Source organism: Astyanax mexicanus, chromosome 5 (genome assembly GCF_023375975.1).
Source record: "Astyanax mexicanus isolate ESR-SI-001 chromosome 5, AstMex3_surface, whole genome shotgun sequence".
NCBI classification, from domain to species: domain Eukaryota; kingdom Metazoa; phylum Chordata; class Actinopteri; order Characiformes; family Acestrorhamphidae; genus Astyanax; species Astyanax mexicanus.
The window spans coordinates 56,362,925-56,380,872 of record NC_064412.1 but is presented as its reverse complement, the minus strand read 5'-3'; the positions used below and the strand labels follow the sequence as shown (position 1 = coordinate 56,380,872).

The window sequence follows — 17,948 nt, the reverse complement described above, 5'->3', positions numbered from 1 at the left end:
GCTAACTCTCTGCTAACGTTAGTATGTTAGCAAGCTTTCCACTAATGTTAACGCTGCTAACCTTATTTCTCTCCCCAGTAATGTTAGCTAGCTCGCAGCTAATGTTAGCTAGCTCTATTCTAACCTTAGTTTTCTCCCCAGTAATGTTAGCTAGCTCTACGCTACCCTTAGTTCTCTTTTGTTAAAGTTAGCTAGCTCTTCGCTAATGTTAGCTAGCTTCACGCTAACCTTGGTTCTCTCTTGTTAACGTTAGCTAGCTCTCTGCTAATGTAAGCTAGCTCTATGTTAACCTTAGTTCTCTCCCTAGTAACTCACCGCTAATTTTATTATGTGCTTTTACCACTGGCATTAAACGCACCAACTAAAAATGTAATACCTACAGCAAGTTTACAGTAAATTTAAGACAATTTGAGGCCTTAATTATCAAGATTTTAATTTAAAACATTTTAAGACATTTTAAGGACCAGCGGGAACCCTGTATAATGTTCTTAAGAAGAACATAAAATATTGCTTTAATGTTGCTTAAAGAGAAAAATAGTGTTCTATTGTTTGTCATCAGATCTGGGCATATTTACCACGACTTCTAAAGTTCAGAATGTTCTTTAACGCAAGATGCAATCGAGCTGCTCTCATGTTCCGACAGGAATAGTATGATTCATGTGATTCATGACGATTTGTGGCGAGCCCTGCCGCGGCACGACACCAGAAACTACCGCTCTGCTGAATCCTGTACCTCAGGACCCAGAAGGTCCTGGCAGCGTTTGAGGAGAACGCCAGGAGCATGTGTTAATTCCTGTACTGCTAATCGGCCTTTCAGCCCTTCAGCCTCTGGTTTGAAGGTTCTACATGTTTGTATTTGTTCTTGGAATGAAAGTCGGTGACAGATCGCTGGTTTCACCCCCCGGGCCTGGCCGGATTACACCGTCTCTGAGCTGCTCCTCACCTGGACTGAGCTCTCTCTCAGACTCGGCTTCACCTGGACGTCCCTCACAGCCGTCTGCTTCAGACGAGGCTCTGGGCAGGTTCTCAGCCGCAGGCCGGAAAAACTCAGCCCTGCATTTCAGGCACTGCAGTCGAACAACTCCGGGCCTCGCCTCCTCCTCCAGGCGCTCGTTCTCCTCCGCCACCCTTGAGAGAACCTCGGCCAGAGCCTGAGGAACACAACCCGTTAAAACAACATCGCAACATGTCCGACTAGACTAGAACAGAGTATTGTTAAAAAAAAAAATAAATACTGATATGATACTTTAAATACAATACCAATACCTAAACTATACTATTTTCGATTTACATGTGTATATGTGCATTTTAGTTAAAGTACTGAAACCAGACACCAAAGTTTTTAGACCTTTCGGTATTCTTTAGTACCGAGACATTTCGGTCTGTGCCTTTTTCTCGCCAATTTACACGGCACTAGCGATGGCCCAACACACCAGGAGGGTAAAGACTAGCACATGCCTCCTCCGATACATGTAAAGTCAGACTCCGCCTCTTTTCGAACTGCTGCTGATGCTGTAGCATTGCCAAGTAGCATCACAGTGCTAACACTCGGAGGAAAGCACAGCAGCTCGGTTCTGATACATCAGCTCACAGACGCCCTGTGTTGCAGACATCAACCGGAGGGAGCAGGGCCAATTTTGCTCCCTCTGAGCGCCGGCAGCTTGATAGCAAAGCTGCATGAGTGGTGGCAGCGGTTTTTAATTATGCACAATCCATTACACCACAAACTGAGCTGTACAGTATGTGTTTTATATAGTAATGTATTTTAGTGGAGCTGATTATGCCGATTTTTGGTGAACTGTGTGTAAAACTGACCTGTAAAGCTTCCTGAGGATCATCGTCCAGCAAGACGTAGCACCTTTTACGCCTCTCCCGACTGATGTAGCTGAAGTGCAGCTCTAGAGCCGGAAGCAACTTCTCCTAGAAGAGAGAGAGACAGAGAGAGAGAGAGAGAAAGAGAGATAAAGAGAGAGAATGCTAAGATTTTAATGCTTTAATAATATAATAATTAACATGTAACACAATTAGCCATTTACAAGAAATACAATAGAAAAGAGTGCAGAAATAACAGAATGACAGAGTCGTTACTAGGTAGCTGCTATGATGTTGCTAAGTGGTTGCTAGGTATTTGCTGTGTGGTTGCTATGGTATTCCAGGTGACTGCAGGAGAGTTACTAAGTGGTTCCTGGTTGCTATGGTATTCCAGATGCATGCTCCACCTCTGTGATGTCGAGTAGCATCACAGCGCTAACGCTCGGAGAAAAGCGCAGCGACTCGGTTCTGATACATCAGCTCACAGACGCAGCCTTGTGCTGATCCACATCACCCTAGGAGAGATGAGGGGGTAAGAGAGAGCGCCATCTACTGTACTTTACCCACCCAGAGAGAGCAAGGCCTTCAGCTGCATGACCAGGATTCGAACCAGCGATCTCCTGATTATAGTACTAAATTTTCCCAACAGTCATTTTTTTTATTTGACAAAAAGTGTAATACATTTTGTCAGTTTTCCGTTTTCAAGTCCTCATCTCGTTTTTCTCATGAAATGTCGTCAGCTAATATCATCATCATAGTTTTATTAATCATAATTCAATTCAAGACCTTTAATCTACCATAAAATGTAAAAAACGCAAAGAGAGAGAAAATCTGAAACATATTACACACATTTCTGGCTCTGGAACAGACAGATGGTTGTGAAATGAAGTGAGAATGATGCTACTGAGAAGCCTGTGACCTCTCTACGACTGATCTGAGATCTGACCTTCTCCATCCACGAGGCCTCGGAGGCAGTGACCTGCCGCAGGCTGTCCAGCTCCAGTCTCTTCCTGACTCGCCCCTGGTGCACGTCCACCTCCAGAACATGACCCTGACGAACTCGCAGAAAAAGAGGCTCTAAGGCCTTCCTCCCATCAGGCTCCTCATCCTCAGACAGAACTCCTACCAGCATGGGCCTGCAGAGATCCACTGTAGCAGAACAGAGAAGAAACAGATAAAAAGAAATGTAATACTGCCATCTAAAGACCAACTGAGATCGTTTTAATACATTACACATGAAATTGTGTACTTAAAAAATGTTTAACATTGAAGACTAATGCTAAACTCATCCAAACTATGAAAACTATGAAAAACATGTGGAATTATTTAATAAACAAAAAATGTGTTAAACAAACCAGAATATGTTTTATATTTTAAATTCTTCGAAGTAGCTTTATGAAGTAGAGTCACCTGGAATTCAGGCTTTCAGTTAACAGCTGTGCTGAACTCGTCAAGAGTTAATTACCTAAATTTCTTGGTTTAATTATAGTTAAAGGCCCAATCCCAATTCAGCCCTTGGCTCTACCACTTTGCCAGTTGTCCTGATTCTGGAGGGGTGTGTTGGGGGAAGTGTTGGGGATATGTGGTCCTTCAAATAGTAATTTTTCAGAGCAAAACTCCACAAATTTTTAGTTTTTCCATGTTAAAAATGACGATAACCACTATATAACCACAGTTTATTAGGTAGTTTAAGCCATTTTCTTCATAACAAGCATTAAAAAATGGCTAGTGGTTCATCTCAATAGCTAGCTAGATAGATAACTTTCCAGTTCCACCTTAAATAGTGCAAGAGACAAAAGAAACTGCTGCATTTAAGGTGGAATGAAAAACAAATGCTAGTAAAATTAGGTTTAAAAAAAAAAAAAAGAAAAGCTAATTACACTTGCCCTCTTTCTAAAGCTATACAATAAAGCCCTAAGGTTGACTAGTCATCCAGCAGCAGCAGCTAGGTTGCTGAACTTTAGCGCTGTAACTGTATCAGATGATGAAAGAAGGTTTACACTCGAAAACAAGGGGTTAAGGGTACAAAATAGAAATGGAACAGGGACAAGTCCAAAGACAGTCAGACAGACAAGTGTCAGACAGACCTCCAAGGTCTTCCTCCTCTTCCTCTGTAGGTGCGGGGACAGTAGATGCCGTTTCTTGTGGTTGGTGTCCTCCTAAACTCATCTCCAGTGTAGACTCTGTGCTCTGTACTGGGCTATGACCCAGCCACTGCAGTGTGGACTCAGTCTCAGGCTGAAGGTCCGTGCTCTCCTCCTCCTCCTCCTCCTCTTGTCTTTTAAGCTCTGAGGACAGCAGTGGGGCAGGTAGGGACTCCAGACTGGGTGGGGGGGAGCTGTCTCTGAGAGCAGACGGGGACGGGGTGCTGCAGTCGTTAGCGATCACCTGCGCCGTGACTCTCTCCACCCTGGAGCCGGACACGGACACGGACACCGCAGTCCCCTCGAGGTGATGCTGGTAGCGCAGCCAGTCCTCCCCCATCTGCTCCCGAAAGCTGTCCATCCTCTCAATGTCCTTTTGATGGTGCAAAATGATTTCTACAAAAAAATTTTAATAAAGATTATAAACTGAAACAAACAAGAGATACCACCATAAAACAGAAAAATCAATAGATCCCTGAATTCTTCATTCTTCACCCACCCTGTGAAGCAGATGATCTGAAATCATGGTCTGTATCACTGGGCTCTGAGATACTAGCTCTCCTCACCCGGACTTTACTCTGCAACAAACAACAAGATTAAGATTATACAATTATAAAGACACAATTATACACAATGTAGACACAATGATGCACTACGGCAAGAATCAACACTTAAAAGTCATATTAGTGATGGGCGATATGGGAAAAATCATATATCACGAAATATTATTTACCTATAGAGACAGAAAAACACAACAGACACTAAAGGCCCTATTTTAGCTATCTATAAGTGAGACATGAAACTCTTTGCTATCATAACGACAGGAAAAGTACACCGTGAACGTCTTGAAACATGCAAAATTTTCTTAATTAATCATGGGTGTGGTTAATTTTGGACGTAAGGTGAAATAAACCAATAAGCGAGCCACTTGCTCATCATTTCCTTTAAGAACCAGGTGAGCTCTGACTTTGGCAAATTGCTATTTTAACAGTGCAGCGCTTCTACGCTTCTGTGCTTCTGCACCTGCCTAGCTAAGATAGCTATGGATGTCTGGCGAATGACTATTGTCAGGGTTTTAATCAGTCAATGGAGCACCTGTGCTTTCTGTTTTTAAAAAAAAGCCAAAATAAGTTAATCCCTGACAAAAGATCACATCTAAGTGCATTATAGGGTACAGAAGAGCAAAACCTCACCCTGGATTTCTTCCTGTGGAGTCGACTTTTTCCTGCTGAATCACCAACAGACAGACTATCACTCATCTCTCCACCTCCGCTCGACACTTCTTGTACACCCTGGTCAGGCGACACGGAGACTGAATTCTTCTGGGACATCTGACCCATCATTTGTCCAGGTTTCGGCAAGGCCTTTGGAGTTACACATCAAAAATAGAAAAAAAAATATTTTAGGACAGCAGTAGAATTTAGCAGGTTTTGTAGAACTTGTATCTGATCAGAAAACCAGGTATAAAACACATGTTAGAAAACAAAATCAGATAAGAGTAGATGATCAAATAAAATAATAATAAATATATAAAACACCTAAAGTGTTTCCCTTAAGTATAACCCTTAAAGGGGAACTAAACCACCTGAATTTAGCTGTCTCCACCCTCAGCTCAAATTTGAGAAATTATAAAAAAAAATGGGAGGAGTAGCTTGGGAGCGGCCCTGGGTGATGTATGGGTTTAGGGGCGAGGCAGGACGGAGAGCTGATTGGGCTGAGCAGTGATTTTCTGATAGCAGTGAGATGGTTGACTGATTTGCATATGGTCCACTGGTATAACACAATGATGATCAGTGATGGTTTAATGGAGAGTCATGTCTGTCATCTGCTGGTGTTGATCCACTGTGTTTTATTATCAAGTCTAAAGTCAGTGCAGTTTTGTTTCCCCACAAAATCTTACAGCACTTCATATCTTACAGCTTCCCTCTGCTGAAAACAACTTTTATGGAGAAGCGGATTTCATTTTCGAGCAGGATTTGGCACACTGCACACACTGCCAAAAGTACTAATTGGTCTTATATTATATTCAAATTTTCTGAGACACTGATTTTTAGGTTTTCATTTCATAAACAACCATCAACAATAAAAGAAACATTTTGAACTGAATTACTGAAATAAAGTAACTTTTCAATGATATAAAATGATATAAAATATTTTTTGAGTACTAATATGTCTGTATGTATGTTTAGTTTATATGGAAAGTATGCAAAAACAAACACCTTCAAACTCTAGTGCTGAAGCACGCTGTGGGAATACGCTCTCCACTGCAGGCCTCCTCGACTTTCACACACATTCCTCACTCACTATTAATTCAGTGTTACTATGGTGAAAAATACACCTTTGCCAACAGAAGCTTTTTTTTATGCTGGAAATATTTTAATTTGCATTTCTGCATCAGGTTTACACATATTTGTATTTTGCCCTACATCAGTCCTTAACAAACTGGACTAGAGGATGTAATATGAATATAATATATAAAATATGAAATATCCTAAATAATAAATAATTGATTAAAATAATCCTAATTTTATACACTAAATTTTATTGCAGTGTGTATATTTCACAATGCTTGTATTTAGATCATTACACTGCTGGGAATTAAACGAACTGTAAACAGAGTTTAAGAGGAAAAATGATGTATGATGCTAACCGCTAGTTCAGAGGAAGACAGTGCCGAACCATCCAAACGAATCTGAAAGAAAAAAAAAAACACAAAAATAAAACATTTTATTAGCTAAAAATGTTATCTTGGCAAATATTATAGTATATTAAAATTACTAGCTATTTATAAAATCAGTAATGGTATTTGGTATGGTGTTTAAAAAAGTAAATGACTTAATTACTAAAATGACTAAATTACAAAAGGTAACTAAATGTATTTAAGATAAAAATAATTTAATTTACATTGTACACATTTTCTTTATTATTAACTCAACAATGATTATGAGGTTACAACCTCATTTTGGGAACCCATAATCTGATTAACTTCATTTCATTTGTTAATATACATCCGTTAAAAACATATATATTTTTTTATTTTTATCCCTTTTTCTCCCCAATTTACAAGGCCAATTACCTAAACCACTCATTAGGACTTCCCTCTATCACTAGTGATGCCCCAACACACCAGGAGGGTTAAGAAGATTAGCACACGCCTCCTCCGACACATGTGAAGTCAGACTCCGCCTTTTTTTTTTTTTAGCATCACAGCGCTAACGCTCGGAGGAAAGCGCAGCGACTCGGTTCTGATACATCAGCTCACAGATGCAGCCTTGTGCTGATCCACATCACCCTAGGAGTGATGAGGGGAAAGAGTGAGCACCATCTACTGTACTGTACTCACCCAGAGAGAGAGAAAGACCAACTGTGCTCTCTCGGGGCTCCGGCAGCTGATGGAAAAATCCTCCACAGTGTGGAACAAAATTTCTCCACATAAAATGTGAAAAATTCGTTGCCAGTTATTGGTAAAGCTTAATTGCAGTTGTTGCAAGTTATTAGAATTAGTCTGTAGGGAGCAAATACAGCACACACACACACACACGGTGACTCACTCCTTTGAAAGCAGCTCGTGGTGAAAGGTGGCAGGCAGTCGTGGTTCTGTGTGTAGCTTTAAAGTACAGAGGGTTTCCTTCCAGAGTCAACTGTAAAAAAACACCATAATTACAGACAAACATCAGGAAACTATGTTCAACAAATCCGTACAGCAGGTAATGTTGTTTGCTGATGGAGAGAGATTACATTAGAATGATCTCTGGAGGAGAAACTGAGAAACACACCCTTTACACCAGAGACTGTCGAGACACGTTACCCTGAACCCGCAGAATCTTATCATGCCCACATATTAAATCAGCCAGGAAAAACATCACAAAAGAGATTCATCCCTGATGAAAATAAAGTAGATTAAAGTAGTAATACTAAGCATTATTATACTATAGTGCACTTAAGTGTTCTTGCAGCCACATTATTATTAATCAGATTATTTAAAGAGTGATAAAATTAAACAACTTTTTTGTGCTTAATATACTTTAATTACATTATAAAAATAGTACAAAAGTCTTTGAAAAGTTTTAAATATACTTAAGTAACATTTAAACATACTACTTCATGTACGTAACCCCATATATTATAAATATGCTTACAGAAAAAAAATATTATACATTTAGAGTATTTCAACTGAATCACTATTTATTATACACCAGGTATATTAGAAATATATTAAGAATCGATGTTAAATATATGTGATCTATTTACAAATATGCTTCTATTAGTAACAGCTATATTAAAGTGCACATTTTTATAATATAATTCCATTTCTGGCTGTGTTTAAACAAAATCACTGTCAGAATTTAGCTGGTGGCATTCAAATGAATGCAGCAGTTTGGTTACAGACAGTTCTACTGTTAGATTTTCTAATGATTACTGTTTAATAAGTACATTACCATAAACAGCATTTATATTTCAGCTCCTACACTGATCAGATCAGAAGGAGGCAGCAGTGAGTCTGATCTTACCGTGCTGAGGTTGTGCAGGAGGGACAGGGGGGCGAGCTCAGAATGCTCCATCAGGAGATTGTAGGCTAAATCAAGATGCTGGAGAGAAGACAGCTGCTCCACTCCTGCATTAAAATCAAAATTAAAGAGTCATTTTTATTACTATACAGAAAAATAAATACATTTTTATTTGTAAGCATGTGCATGTGGTGGTTAGTTTTTTTTTTTTTTTTGCAAAACATCATATTTAAAAAAATATTTAGATTTAAATAAACTTTATTTAAATAGACAAGAAAATGTGCCCTCAAACCCTTTATTCAGATTCAGATTAAAAGATAACTGTGTTTAAATTTGACAAGGTTATCACATTCAAAATACTTAAAAACCCAGAGAAAGAAGTAACACCACAAAGGACTGATGTCCTGTATATATATATATATATATATATATATATATATATATATACATATATATATATATATATATATATATATATATATATATATATATATATATGTATACATATATATATATATACATATATACACACACCTATATATATATATATACACATACAGTACTTTAACAACAATACAGCTGTGCTATAGGCGAGGATGATGTTTCTGTGTACTTTCTGGGTACTTAGAAACATCAGAATATATGCAAATCATTGATTCAATCAATCAATCAATCAATCAATCAATGAATAATTAATAATCTTCCCCCTGCTGGCGTCCAACCACCTGCATCTCACCCCTATCAGAGGCACACTGTTGCTACTGCAGCTCAGCCAATTAGCTCTCTTTCCTGCCCTTCCTCTAAACCCATACATCACCCAGTGCCCCTCCCAAACTACCGCCCGCATAATTTTTTTTAGCATTTTTCAAATTTGAGCTGAATGTGGAGTTAGCTAAAATCAGGTGGATTAGATACCTTTTAAAGCTCAGTTTATTTTTTAATTGCTCTTTACCAGCTATAAGCTGTTAACCAATGAATTGTTTGCTAAAAATCACAGCACTACTTTTCTAATTAGTTTTCTTTGAGGTCCCTGGCTGTTTACTGCATAATTTTGTACATTGGATTTTTTTATTTTTAACCATTTCCAGTCATTGACTAGACCTGAAGAGCTTAAATGGCAAAAATAAAGAGAACCGGTAATGTATATTTAACCCCGAGGCTCATGGACACACACAAACTCCTGTAGAGATTCATATTAAATCTATATGTGAGACTTACAGTACTCACATACATTCTAAATATAATCCCTATGAGCAGTACGGATTGTGAGATGCTAAATTGTATGCGGCGCAGAGCCAGCAGCAACAAATCAGCCCAAATAAGGCCGGGTAATGTACTGGGAGAGCTCCACGATGTTTAAAAGGTGCACCGGTGGCCCTGACAGCCGACGTGCTTTCCAGTTCCTGTCTGGAGCTCTCCAACAGCAACAGTGCTCCTGCTGGAGATTACACAAACAGAAGACCTGCCCAGAGGGCATCCCATCACCAAATATGGAATACCACGCCAGCCTGAGCGGATAATGCAGCGCGGGCCTGTGGCAGAAGATGATAATCCTGATAAACTGTCTTTCTGTGGAGCAGCAGAGCTGCTGTGAACCTGGATACACCAGTCTTATAACCTTTCATAAAGTGAATACCATTGCTTATGTCAAATATCAACATAAAACTCTTATTGTATTTTAATATACATATTTTTTTAACACTGATGGATCGATCGTCTGTGCATTTTTCTCACCGTTAATGCTCTCCAGCTCATTATTCCTGAGTATCAAACTGACCAGCTTCACTTTAGCATTCAGGCCGAGCGCTGGCACCCTCTGCAGGCTGTTATACGCCAGATTCAGATGCTCCAGCTCAGTGAGTGGCTGGAAAAAAAACAAGAAAAAGACAAAAAAAAAAGACAGAATTAAGCAAGCAAGCAATTAATAAATAAAAAATAATAATAATAAAACAATCAATCAACCATTATATTCATTTTTTGAAGTTGACCCTCACTTTCAATGTGGTCTAATATTTAAAACAGACAGAGATTGATTCTAAATAAATTTAAAAATAATTAAAAATTAAAAATCCAATTCTAAAATGACTTTTCCTACAGTTTTTAATTTATTTATATTCCCTAAAAAACCCTGGCAGTTTTCTGCTAAATTTATTAAACTGGATTTTGAATTATCTCCAGTTATTGACGGGACCTGAAGAGCTTAAATAGCAAAAATACAGGGGAAAAAATGGGAGGTGTTCTAAAACTTTTGACCGGTAGTGTATATTCAACCCCTGTACTAATGCACACAAACACACACACACTCCTGTAGAAATTCTTATTAAAACTATATTAAAACATATTCAACATTTTAAAACCGTCTGAACATACATAGACATACATACTTTCTAAATACATTACAAAAAATATATAATACATTTATTTATTTAAAATAATAAAAACAATATTTAATGACTTTAGATAAAAACAATAGAGATACATATGCAAGCTAAAACATTAAAAATAAATTAAAATGTAAATAATAAGAGATTAAAAAAAAAGTTAAATAAAAAAGAAAAAAAATAAGATAGACAAAATAGATGACATTATGATATAATTTAATAAAGAAGGACTTTTAATAAAGCAAATTAACTAAAAATTGAGAAAAAAAACTATTTTTGTACTGTAACAAAAAAATGTACATTGTAAAGAAAAAAAAGAAAAAAAATCTAATATTGTTTTAAAAAAGAGAGGGTGATTTTGACCAAACAGTTCATTGGTTAACAGCTTACAGCTAGTAAGTAGCAAAGGAAATACATTTTTAATACGTTTTATTGGAAATTATCAAATTTTGCTTGAGTGAGCGATGCACCATTCTTGATGGAGAACACATAGATCTAGATTTTAATATTTTAAAATGTAAAAGTATGAAAAAAATACACACATATACAGTAAAACCCAGTAAAATACAGTAAAACCTACCTTTAAAAACTCTGCACAGTCCTGAATTTTATTATGGCTCAAATCAAGTGCCTTCAGAACGTTTAATAAACTCTAAATACAAAACAACAATTAGTACACAGGTCAAAATGGGACATTAAAGCACAATAATAATAATAATTCAGTGAATTAATCTCAGAAATAATGGTTATACTGCAGCTGAGAAAATAAAACAGTGTCTTACAAGCGACTCGTCAAGACAGGAAATGGAGTTGTAGCTGAAGTTGAGGGTGTGAAGTTCTAACCAGGGTAAGGCAGAGCTGAGGTCTCCACCACAGAGTGATAGCAGCTCCTGTTACACAACACACACACACACACACACACACACACATTTACACACACCCCAAAACATCACTTTTATATCTGCACTACAGTCTGTTACAGTATATTGTTTCTTGACTCTGCAAACTGACTTTAGACTTTAGAGCAGTTTGGACTGAGTGTCTCTCCACTCTTCCTCTAGACTCTGATTTCCTTTAAATGAAATGTAAAATTTACTGACGATCAGTGATGGTTTAATGGAGAGTCATGTCTGTCATCTGCTGGTGTTGATCCACTGTGTTTTATTATCAAGTCTAAAGTCAGTGCAGTTTTGTTTTCCCACAAAATCTTACAGCACTTCATATCTTACAGCTTCCCTCTGCTGACTTTAAACTTTTATAGAGATGCGGATTTCATTTTCCAGCAGGACTTGGCACACTGCCCACACTGCTTACCAAAAGTACCAATTGGTCTTATATTATAATATTATAATTGTCTGAGAGACACTGATTTTTGGGTTTTCATTGGCTGTAAGCTTCATAATCATCAACAATAAAAGAAATAAACATTTAAAATAGGTCACTCTGTGTTTAATACATCTATATAATATATGAGTTTCACATTTTGAACTGAAATGACAATTAAAGTAACTTTTTAATGATATTCTAATTTTCGAGATGCACTAGTAGATTTGCCATGTCATTAAGAAATGTACCTAAGGCTACACTCACATTATAAGCCACGTTGCTCAAATCCGATTTTTTTTTGCTCAGATTAGATTTGTCTATCTCGTCGGTTCACATTCAGTGTAAATGTAAGTGATCTGTATCTGTGTGTAATGTGAACACAGAATCTGTTCCTGAATCGTCTCACATGCTGCACATTGATACCTGTATAAACTCCTCCTTCTTCACCAACAACAACAAAACCCCTCATATTGGAGAGACGAGAGACTCGTAGCTTTATAAAGGGAAATGGATGAGTTAGCAGCTCATATGTGGAGCATATTTTGCTGGAGTGGAGAGTAAACCGCTGCTCTGAGGTTCATGCTCAGGTCCAGGAGGTGAAAAAAAAGGCCAAGTGGTTTGCTTTTGCATGAGCATGTAGCGCTTATGCTAATGCTAATGCGTAAAAGCAAAAAGATGCATGAATTCAGATTTGACCGTTCACATTCCTGTCGCATGTCCATGGATCAGATACGTATTCGATTTAGGATCACATGTGAAAGTGACTCAGATCTGATTTGAAAAAAATTGAATTTTCCATGTTTACACAGCAATGAAAAAATAAGAATTTAGCCACATTGAGCAAAAAATCAGATTTGAGTCACTTCAGCCTGTTAATGAAATGTGATTTGGAGAAATGGTCACTTGTGTGTTAAAGAAAGGGGTACCTCCAAAGAGTTGAGGCTTTTGGAGCAGGTGAAGACCTCCAGCTGAGAGTAGACACCTCTTAGCCCCTCCAGACAGTGAGGAGGAATTCTTTTTAGCTGGATACACACAAAACACACACACACACAAAAGACACAGATGAGAGATAGAGATGTTGCATTGTCCATGTTTTTCTACAGTAATTGAGTCTTACTAATAAATTGCTCAGTGAGAACATTACCTCTAAGTTCTTGAGGGACTTAAAAGGGAAAATCTTCACCACAGACTGCAGTCTTGAACCCGGTGGATTGATGAGCTGCATTTCAGAGTAGAATATAAGTTAAAATAAATAACATTAACGCTTGAAGGTCAAGCCTATCTCACTCTAATGATACAGGTGCTTGAAATGCCTTAGAATTTTTTATATTACTGCAGAAATATGACCTGAAACATTGCAATTTTAAAAGTAGAAAAAGAGCACCCAGTTAAACAACTGAGACAAAAATATTGCAATATTGCAGTCGTTACCCCAGGGTAACTTCTAAGCAACTGAAGGCCTCTCTCACTATGGAGATAGTTGAAACTGTTGAAACTAAAATTCTATGACTGATCAACAGTTATCAGAAAGTTTTTGCTGCAAATTCAGATACTGAAAGCAAAGTGTTTTACATATTTGCTACTCACAAATATGTAATACTGGATCATTTTCATCAATAAAAAAATGGCCAAGTACGGTAGTTGTGTATTATTTAACTAGGTTCTATTTTTTAGGACTGTGTAAAAATCGGATGATGTTTTAGGTCATATTTATATTCATGCAGAAATATAAAAAAGTGTAAGTATTAAACATATAAATAATGCTTTTTAAAATGTGTTTTTACTGTATACTCATGGTATTTTTAGTGATTACGATACTCTTGGTAATATTACATTTTTAAAATTTATTTTTTTATCGCATACGATATGATATTGGCGATATTATTGTGTACAATACAATATGGCACATTCCTAAGAGACAATACAAACTATCATGATTGTATTGAACTTTTACACTGAAAAATCATTTTGCAGTCTTCATACCTTGAGTGAGATGGTTTTCTGCAGCATATCGAACAGGAACTGCACTTGTAACAGAGAGGCAGTGTCGGCCGGGTGGGAGGGCAGGGCGAGGAACCCGTGCTGGTGGGTACGTGAGAGGAGGTACTGCTCGAAGAGACGCGTGAGATGCTGCACGCAACCCACCTCCAGAGTGAGAGTGCTGGACCCATCCAAAACTGAGTCCCCTACAGAAAAACAGATTCAAACAGAGCAGAGAGGAACATGGTCCCAACCTGTCATGCAAAATGTAGACAAGAAATGAAAGAGAAGAAAAGTACCATTATTCCGTAACAGCGTGGCGAGGCTGTGCACGAGGGTGGACTGACCACCCTTTGTGGCTGGCATCCTGAGAGGAAGAGAGAAAGTAGATTTAAATATAAAAAAAGTGCATCTTTTTCCAAAAAAAAAAAAATAAAATCACTTAACTCAATACATTGTTAATGTAAAACACACACACATGTATATTGAATCGTTTGCAATAATAAAATTACATTTTCGTTTTGTTGCAGTAGTGTATTCCTGAAATATAATTTTTTTTATTCAGTGTTTTGGCATTGTTATTCAGAGTATCGTTATTCCGAAAATACCATGAAATATTGTGATGTTATTTTAGGGCCATATCGCCCACTCCTAATGATTAATCTGACAAAGCTGGACTAACTGTACGAATAGCATGACCAGTATCATTTACAATGCTTTATTAAGGCCGGTTACTTCAAGGGCAACACCCTGTATATGTATATTACCTTATGATTCAAAGCATATCATTGCTGTCCTATAAAAAACACTTACCTTCATTTTTGTAGGTTTGTAGTTTAATACATAATTTGAACAGACAAACTGTCTCTTACACTGAGCCAAAATTTCTTGATGAACGGACCAATAGAAACGCTTGAAAATGATCTGAAATAAACTCTTTATACATTGACTTCCATTGAAAGTTTACAAGGTTTTTCCTCTCTCCTGTAAAGTTGCTGTACGTAAGTTATTTAGTAACCTGTACTTCTTCTGTATCAGAAACATTACCCTGTACTTCTACTCACAGGTCATTTTATTATCTGTAACGTTACTTCTACAAGTAGAAGTACAGAATAGGTATTTCTAATAAAACGACCATCATAGTTACTAAACATGTTGGTTTCCAGTACGTTACAATAATTAATTAAATAAGCAAAAATGACAAAAAAAAATTACATCAAAATTATATTATGAATATTGTCTTAAATAATACATAATAAACAATATTTGGGTTTATGTTAGACGTGTGGAAGCTGGCAGACTGCACTGTTTTATTTTTAGTTTTATTTTAGCTTAGCATTTTAGCCTTTCCTTTTTCCTTTTCTGTATAAAAATACTGTCTAATATTCCACACAGTGTTTTATTATCAGTAAAAAGAGAACTATAGACAGTTAACTATACAAACACAGGCTTCTGTTAACTTACACTGCTGAAGCTAATGATTAGCATTAACGTTACTACCATTGTAAATATTATAAACATTTTTAAAGCTGTTTAACGGATTGACAGCATGTATTACCTTATGTATTAAACAGTCCGCAGTCCGCAGGTACAGAGAGATCAGTATTCAGGCAGTAAATCGCTTTAAAAATCATAGTTTAGCTGTTAAACTGCAGCAGTTCTCTGTATCACATTGTTGTTGATATTTACCCGTTCACTATCATGTGAGTGATGTATAAAATAGAGCTACGGTGGCCCGAACAGACCAAACTGCAGAAAACTAGAGTCAAAGCGCCCCCTCGCTGCTGGAATCGGTAATTACATCTCCAACAAATCATACAAATCCTAAAAATCATACACTCAGAGGAGTCAATATTTTTTAACAAATATTTTATAACAAATATTTTACTTAAGTAGAAAATGTAGGTTATCTCTACTTTACTGGAATAATTATTCTACATTTTCACACAATTTTCTGAACTTTCTACTCATTACATTTTTAAAAATAGTCTCGTTACTCCTATTTTATTTCAGCTGGTTTTCATTCCGGCTTCTCATCGTTCAATAAAACCCCTATCCAGATAAATCTCTCCATCCAGATAGAGTGAATCTGATTGTGATTGGATGTAGAGAAGTATAAACATATACCATTCTGACTCCCTATTGGTTTATACTGTGATCCGTCAATAATAACACATGTATACATATATAAAATATTTTCATTTACATTACAGGCAAACGTTTTTTATCATCATTATCACATAATACACAAACAATATTATAGAAAAATTAAATCAGATTATGAGAAAACTGTGTTTACAATAAGCATGTGAGGTAAACTTTAAACCTACACGTTACAGATTTTTTGTTTTTTAATTGACTCACTTTTCCTGTCAAATAAGGATCTTTGTCTTTATAGTTTCTAACATAACCTACTGCTGGCCTTCTTATTCACTATATTTCTGCAAAAGCATAGAAAAAAAACTTTTTTACTTAGATATATGATTGGATAAATGTAAAGAAGGATCCTCTTCTTCAGCTCATGCTGCTTTATTATTACACAGTGGGTATAGACTTTTACAGGCCCTATCTTTCCACACACTTTAATTCTAGGGCTGAGTATTGTCCAGAACTTGTTAATATTGATATTTGTTGATATTGATGATTATTATCATTATGATACATGATTTAAATTGTAATATATTACAATATATCATGGCAAGTGACACGCAGATTGGTTTATTGTATGTTACGTCCAAAACACACCCATAATTAATTAAGAGAATGAGCACTACTACTACTTACTCACCTTCAAACTTCATGTGGTCTTCAGATTATCACCCGGCTAAAAGTGGGACAAACGTGGGTCCAAGTTTACAAATGCAACAATATGTGAAAAAGTCTGATTATTGATTGACTCATGTAAACCTGGAGTTTTACCAATATCTGATTATTCACTGACTACTGAGTTTAGCATGTTGTCCAACAGGTGGAGCTTCTTTCTTTCTCTTTCTCTTTCTCTCTCTCTCTCTCTCTCTCTCTCTCTCTCTCACACGCACACACACAAACACCAAATAGAACATACTTTATTATAGTAAAAACATACAGTTTTCACATTTTAACACATTTTGCCATGTTAAAATGTTATATAGTCACATTATTTATTGACCATTAGCACAATATTGATTAACACAACATAACATATAACCCAATCACAGTTTAGCAGCTGTGGAGCTTGTAAAATGTATGTACTGTTCTGTATGTATATTCTAACACTTGAATATGATCATAGGTCTGTCATAATAATTCTGTTACCAACTTATTAAACAATATATTTGTTGACCTTTATATTGTGGAAGAAAAATAATCAATAGTCTCTCCTTTTATTGGCTGGTTAATGGCTTCTGATTATTCTACATCTAGCTAACCATATATATTATAGCATAGTTTTAGCTCTGCACTGTAACAAAAACACTGTAATGTGTTATGGCTGGTTAGCGTTTAAGTGTGAAAATAGACTGTTAGTGGGGTGCAAGATAGCAATGGACCTCGCATCATGTCGAGTTTAGCTTAAAAAAAGCTGCAAGAGGCAAAAAGGGCTGGCCGCTTAAACAACAAAAATATCTATAAATAGCAGAGCCTGGAGTGATGAGCTGCTCTCTAGTATCAACAACACTATATTCCCCTGAAGTAACTGAAGTAACCGTGGGGCTTTTGCTGTTGGCTATTCGTATGTAAATAGTGGGGGAAAATAAATGTATAAATGTATATAAGATATAGGGTTTTTAAACAGGCTTGGTCATGTTGGTTGGGCTGGT

The 17,948-nt window shown here is 36.8% G+C and overlaps 1 protein-coding gene across 1 annotated transcript in view; it reads right to left on the bottom strand.

The window, feature by feature from the left end:
• LOC103043491 (serine/threonine kinase 11 interacting protein) overlaps positions 1-15,876 on the bottom strand; it is a 34,991-nt gene extending 19,115 nt beyond the window's left edge. The window contains exons 1-17 of the mRNA XM_022675338.2: positions 15,710-15,876; positions 14,451-14,518; positions 14,155-14,357; positions 13,316-13,390; positions 13,098-13,193; positions 11,628-11,735; positions 11,426-11,497; positions 10,199-10,328; positions 8,468-8,571; positions 7,508-7,597; positions 6,607-6,648; positions 5,150-5,320; positions 4,456-4,534; positions 3,900-4,352; positions 2,759-2,961; positions 1,816-1,920; positions 944-1,151 (exon numbers count right to left, since the gene is read on the bottom strand). Coding sequence (XP_022531059.2) covers positions 944-1,151; positions 1,816-1,920; positions 2,759-2,961; positions 3,900-4,352; positions 4,456-4,534; positions 5,150-5,320; positions 6,607-6,648; positions 7,508-7,597; positions 8,468-8,571; positions 10,199-10,328; positions 11,426-11,497; positions 11,628-11,735; positions 13,098-13,193; positions 13,316-13,390; positions 14,155-14,357; positions 14,451-14,517 — 2,206 coding nt within the window. The 5' untranslated portion in view covers position 14,518; positions 15,710-15,876. The remainder of the gene's footprint in view (positions 1-943; positions 1,152-1,815; positions 1,921-2,758; positions 2,962-3,899; positions 4,353-4,455; positions 4,535-5,149; positions 5,321-6,606; positions 6,649-7,507; positions 7,598-8,467; positions 8,572-10,198; positions 10,329-11,425; positions 11,498-11,627; positions 11,736-13,097; positions 13,194-13,315; positions 13,391-14,154; positions 14,358-14,450; positions 14,519-15,709) is intronic.
• Positions 15,877-17,948: the final 2,072 nt, after the last annotated feature.